The sequence below is a fragment of the Mytilus edulis genome, chromosome 1 (genome assembly GCF_963676685.1).
Source record: "Mytilus edulis chromosome 1, xbMytEdul2.2, whole genome shotgun sequence".
In the NCBI taxonomy this organism is placed as follows: domain Eukaryota; kingdom Metazoa; phylum Mollusca; class Bivalvia; order Mytilida; family Mytilidae; genus Mytilus; species Mytilus edulis.
Genome location: NC_092344.1, coordinates 92,392,147 through 92,398,466, shown reverse-complemented (window position 1 = coordinate 92,398,466; position 6,320 = coordinate 92,392,147). Strand labels below are relative to the sequence as shown.

Sequence of the window (6,320 nt, the reverse complement as noted above, 5' to 3'; positions counted from 1 at the left end):
AGTCCTTGGTTTTAACAAAAATAACAAACAAAAAACATAAACAAAATAAACATAAAAACACATTAAAACTGTTGAATATACACTAGCTATAGTAATGTCAGTAATCAATGTATGCAATAATTTTGCAGCGGACCATAAAGTTAGTTAATTTATATTTATAAATAGTCTTTATAACTACTAGTTGTATGAATGTGTAGTTTAATGGGAAAACAACGTCATTCGTTTCATTAAGTTATTTTCAAACAACCATAATCTTGCGATAAACACGAACAGGGCGTTCTTTAATAATAATTAAATAGCTAATCGCTTTATAAATTCTAAACTGGACCCCTGTTGTGTTCACTTATTGCTACACTTCGGTGCGAAGCTATAGATAGAACGGCGGACCAGTTTATATAAATTCATGTTATACATAAACACATACATCATACATTTGCAGGATTGTTTGTACTATAGTTTAATACATACCCGGGAGTACATAATTATTTTGGGCACATGACATTTTAGCGAACAAATTTTACCAAATTTTAACTACAAGGGGACATTTTAGCGCCGATATTAGAGCCCATTTTAGCGCCGGATTAATCCGTTCACCTGTATTTTCGATAAACCATTTTAGCGAAAACTTACCTGTTTGAAAAAAAAACCACCTTACGTATGAAAACCATATAAATAATCATTAAAATGGTCCAGAGTCGTTCCGTTCCCATTACAATGAGCAATTTTATAGTTGTCACCCAGCTATTTACGTTTTTCTTAAAACTATTATCAAATTGCAAACAACAACATATTTGAAAATATGAAGTACAGATGAATGTGCACCACAATCTATACAAGATAAAGAGAAAGAATAGTTCCTAATACTATTCTATATATGAGTATTTTACAAGGGTATATGCCCATTACGTACGTTCTCTGGGATATGAATTCCAGGCTAGAAATGACTTTTAACATTTGATTTAATCTTTTAGACTTCTAGTGCTGTACTTTATCTAGGATATGATATGTTTTATATCGGGATGTCTTAAGTCCATACAAGTTTCTTATTCATTATATATATCATTTATTATAATGGGTTAAAAAATATTTCGCTAAAATGGGCATTGACAGTTTTTATTTTAGCTCATCAAATGGATCAAAAATCAGGCGCTCAAATGGGTTCTACTTTTGCGCTAAAACGTCCGAATGTTTTCGCTAAAATGTCTTATCAATGCGCTAAAATGTCCTCCGTCGATTATTTTCGAGCGTCAGAATCAATAGTTAAAAGAGCTGGGTCCACCATAGAGATGACTGAATGTTATGGATAGAAATTCATTAAAAAAAAAACACAGATGTATTTTTCGGCTATTGACAAGCAATTAGAGTGAACATAATTTCTTGTTAGATATATATATGTGATTTTTCTGAATGCGCTTAAAATATTTGCCCCTGTAATTGAATAATAAGCCCGACTAAAAATCACACAAACACATGTACGATATCCACAATAGCATGGTTCATACAAAACGTGCTCGGTCGTGTAGAGATTATTGGTCATCACAGACAACTATTTTGTAAAATAAAACCCGCCTACTAGTAGAATATAACGTCCGATCAGAACGGGGACAGTAAATCCGATACTTTGCGTATAGAGTGTGTCAAGCTCTCGGCACGTTAGTTTTAAAAAAAACTTCAACGACTTCCGGGTTGATCCGTAGGCTAACTATCGGTCACTAACTTTGAAAAATGGCGGAAAACGGTAATTTTGTATACGGACAGAGAAATTTTCCGTGTTCGTGCAATAGCCAGCCCATCATCAGATGCGTTACTCTCTCTCTCTCTCTTCAATAGACATAGGATTTCAAGTCCCCATTCCAATTTGACATGCATATATGGATATGTGTTAATATAGCTCCTAACCCGAACGAAAACGGGCTCTCTCGAAATGTGATATCACTGCCAGACTGGAGAACTCTTGCGGTGGCCATATGTATATATCTCAGTCAACTCTTGTTGTTTGCAAGAAAACAAATTTCAAAAACAATTATAAAGCGTGTTCTTTATGTATTTCATTCTTATCATTCATATTTAACCAGGTTTGAGATTGCAAATATTTAGCATTAATATGTTTTGTAAGCACATACTATCTGTGCGCTTTGGTCATGTTCAAAATCTCTTCAAAATGAGTTTATTCTGTTGTGGTAAAAAATAAATTAAGACCAGTCAAATATGATTAACAGCATTTCCGTAGTTTTACTATACTAGTAATTGATTTTATAAATCACCAGTATAGATCACAGTGCAATAGGTACTATGTCCATGGTCTTTATCCTTATAAATGTTATCACAGATCCATAAATCTGCATTCATTCATACAACGCAGATATAATAGCAGACATTAGGAACCTACGTATTCCATAGTTTTTGTCACTATGTCACGTTGTTGTATTTTGTCAATAAATGTAAAACGTTATGTCACAAGTTAGTAAATGGTGTGATGACATCGTTAATTTTCTGACTGGTGCTTTGATCCCAATCGAGATCTCGCAGGTGGTCTTCCGCGCTTAAGATTACACTTTGGCCAATTCTTCTGCTTTTCAGCAAGACAAGACAAATAGTGATGTTCTTCAAATTTAGGATTATCTACAGCCGCCCATCCAACAGATACATGTTCCTGTCTATATTCTTTGGTCATTGTCTTTAAATATTTTCCAACATTTTGGGCATCGTAACCTGAAAGATGACTCAGCATTCTTTCACGCATACAGTCACCCGATTGTCCAACATATATTATAACTCCATCCTCTTTGATGACGAATATTCCACGAGTCTCTGGATCCGGTAGCTCATATAAAGTCTTGTGTTGCTCTATCAACGAATCACATTTGTATTGTTCACAACTTCTAGTCTATAAAAAACAAAAATTGTATTAAAAAAATTTAAAAAAAATCGTTAGCAGTATATATATTAAATGTCTCATGTGATCTGTTTCTTTTGTGGAGTATCACATGCAGGCACTTTAGGTGCCAGCTCAGAAGGACGCCTCCGAGTGCGGGAGTTTCTCGCTGCATTGAAGACCTATTGGTAACCTTCTGCTGTTGTCTGTTCTATGGTCGGGTTATTGTCTCTTTGAAACATTCCCCATTTCCATTCTCAATTGTACTTGTCTCAGAAAAAAACCTTTATACCCTAATGTTATACTAGTATTATTTAAGGTATATAGGAGTGGGTTTTTTTCTGAGAAAAGTGGAAAAGTGCCTGTGGGGATTATGTTAAAATAAATACCCAAAGTTATAGAAGTAATATTATCAAACATAAATGTTGTTTTTTTTCAGAATTTTACAAACCATGTTAACAGAAAAAAAGTATTTCCACGATTTTTCTTACCTTCTGTACATCTGATGGCTTCCCCATGATGACTATGTACAAATGAACTAATAATTATTTTAGGCTGACGGCCAATTTTGGGATAGTTTTATTAGTACTTATTTTGGTACATTACACAAAGTTCAAGAATATCAATATTCATGTGACTAATTTGGGAAATTTGAAGATTTTTTTAACTCTGACATTAGAATATCCTACGCAACACATGTTCTGGATAATTCCATTTCTATTTTGAGATGGGTAAATAAGTAGTCGCATTTATAAAAGGGAGTAATCGTTAAATATATACTCATAGCACTCGTGCACCCACTAGTGATATTACGACATGTGACTGTTTCGTCATACATATCAAAACGTTTAAAGTCTCACGAAGCGGTTGAGGAAACGGCAGAAACACTTTGATTATACAACTAATAGTTTAATGTTTATTTCAAATATATATATATGTTCCGTTTATATATCTTAAAAATGGCTTTTCTTTTGTATTTCTTTAAAGGGGAATTTTGTGTGTATGAAAACTGCAAATAATAACTTATTTGTGGGTATCATAAATAAATCATACCCGCACACCTAAATTTAAACAGAAATCAAGTAGTTAGATTCCGAATCAATATTCTTATTATTAACAGCATCAAAATTATTATAAATGGGATCACGGAACTCTTGTGTTATTTATTTATTATTATGTTGGTCGTATATTACTTACTTTTATCAGATTGTAAATAATAACATGCTACAAATGTCTCATTTGTGATTCAATCCCATGCGTTTGTTTTGTTATTGCGCAATTCAGTCATATGACTGGTACCTGACATAAATACTACTGTTGATTATATTATAAAGTCGAAAATAGATCAAGGTATCAGTATGATATAGTAACTGACGGGATAGGCTAAAAAATAGGACAATGTTCGATAAACATTTATGATAAAAAAAAATAGGATTGCGCTTAATAATAAAGGAGTTATGGAATGCAAACGATATGGTCCTATTATAATTAAAGTAAAAATATTAAATACACACACCCCCTTTACGAGGGTCTCGATGGGGTTTACAGAATAGACAATAATGGACAATAACGTGCAAAAAAGGTAAAAACTTAAGGCAAAAAAAAAAAGAATAGAGAATAATGGGGAGCTAAAATGTACAAATATTAGGCAAAATTTATAAAGAATAGAGAAAAGGTCTTGAAGAATTGCAGGACCCCCATCCAGACACCCTTTTAATTACTTTTTCATTTGACAGACTGCTTCAGTTATGTCAAAGTCATTATCCTTACTTTATAAATCTGTTTTATAAAATTCTTTTAGTGATTTTCTTTTATTCAAACTACAAGGATCAGCGCTGGATTCAGCCGGGCTTTCAATAAGTGGTGGGGCGGAGGAGCCCAAGAAAATAAGGCGGAGATGGTTGGTAGTTGGTATAAAAAAAAACGGATGGGGTGGGGTTGAGCGTGCAATATCAAATAAAGTCTACTATAACATATATTTTAAATTGAAACCGTGTGAAATGCTTTCACATTGAGGATTGTTTATATTATAACTTCAGCTGCTTCAAATCTACCATCTTATAATATTTCTTATTTAGATTTTCATGAACTAATTGTAGAAATTACTGCATTCTTTTTAAATGATTTTGGAATACTTGTAGTTTAAAATCCAAGGTCGAATAAATGAGGGTCTATAAAATCAGAATTCTTCATTTCTGTATTCTCTATTTTATGTCGATCTATCCCGAAATCCCGAGCTTAAAAACACCCGATCTCGAAGTCCCGATAAAGGTCCCCCTATTTACTTTCTCTATTATTTTAGCCAATTATTCTCTATTTTTAAATTCTCAAAACAAACGTCTGAACTCTAAGGCAGCAACCATTTGATTTTCTGGGGGGGGGGCTATGGTTTTTTTTTCTGTGCAAACTTTTTTTTTCGCCTGCGGCAAAAAACAATCTATTTTTTTCGCGACAAGTCGAAAACAATTTTTTTCTTTCAATTTTAGCATTACATATAGTGGCAGCTGAGGGTGAAACAAACAATTTTTTTTTCTCAGAATCATAAACAAATTATTTTTTTCTCCAAAAACTGGAAACAAACTTTTTTTTCCAAAAAAAAACATAGCCCCCCCCCCCCCCCCCCCCCCCCCAGAAAATCAAATGGTTGCTGCCTAAAAACAAATACCGAACATTGAGTAATGATTGGCCAAGCGGTTAATAATTTATCAAATGTCAGCTAGTGAAAAAATCGTATAGACTAAATTATCAATCAAAACATTTCGGGTGGAATTAGTGTAAACACAACACTTCATCAATTCAGATGCTATTTAGCCTAACATCTATCATGACATGTATTTTAAAACTACTCATGTATCAAAATTAAGTAGTGTCTAAATAAAGTAGTATCTTTGGGTTCTAATAAGATCAATTCGTGTTGGATAAATGTTTTTAAAGAGTCGGTATGAAGCTGTACTCTGGTCTGTTCTTACAGGTCAGGTGGTGTGTAGAATTGATTATTGCCTCAGTTACGAATGTTCCTGGTGTTTGATACAATGTCTGTTGTTAAGAAGTTTGCTTTTCCATTGAGTCCCTTGTGCGGTAGAGAGGCGAAAGCTAAATAAACGGCCCCAGTCACACTGTCACGTTTTATTCCGTTTTAAAATGCTGCGTTTCAACTACGGTTTTAAATAAAAGTGTCCCGTTATTTTGAAAGCTAGGGTTTAACTTTACTAGGTTTGTGCTACGTTCTTATATATCACGTTTTGCTATGATACTAGTACGTGTAGACCCACGTTTCCACCACACATTGATACGTTTCGATACGTAGTAAGCACGTTTTGTTACGTTCCATTAGGCTTTGATACGTATTTACTAGGTTTCTACTTTGTGTCTATTTTCGTTACGTTTGCTGTTGAATTTTTAAAACATACGGGGCAGGTCCCGTTTTGAAGAAAGGATCACTACG

The 6,320-nt window shown here is 33.6% G+C and overlaps 1 protein-coding gene across 1 annotated transcript; it reads right to left on the bottom strand.

The window, feature by feature from the left end:
* Window positions 1-2,023: 2,023 nt before the first annotated feature.
* On the bottom strand, window positions 2,024-3,471 carry LOC139495018 (uncharacterized). Its single transcript, XM_071283153.1, has 2 exons — window positions 3,367-3,471; window positions 2,024-2,887 (listed from the first exon to the last, which is right to left on the bottom strand). The coding sequence occupies exons 1-2, from the start codon at window positions 3,391-3,393 to the stop codon at window positions 2,486-2,488; spliced, it is 429 nt and encodes a 142-aa protein (XP_071139254.1). The 5' UTR covers window positions 3,394-3,471; the 3' UTR covers window positions 2,024-2,485.
* Between the last annotated feature and the right edge of the window lie 2,849 nt (window positions 3,472-6,320).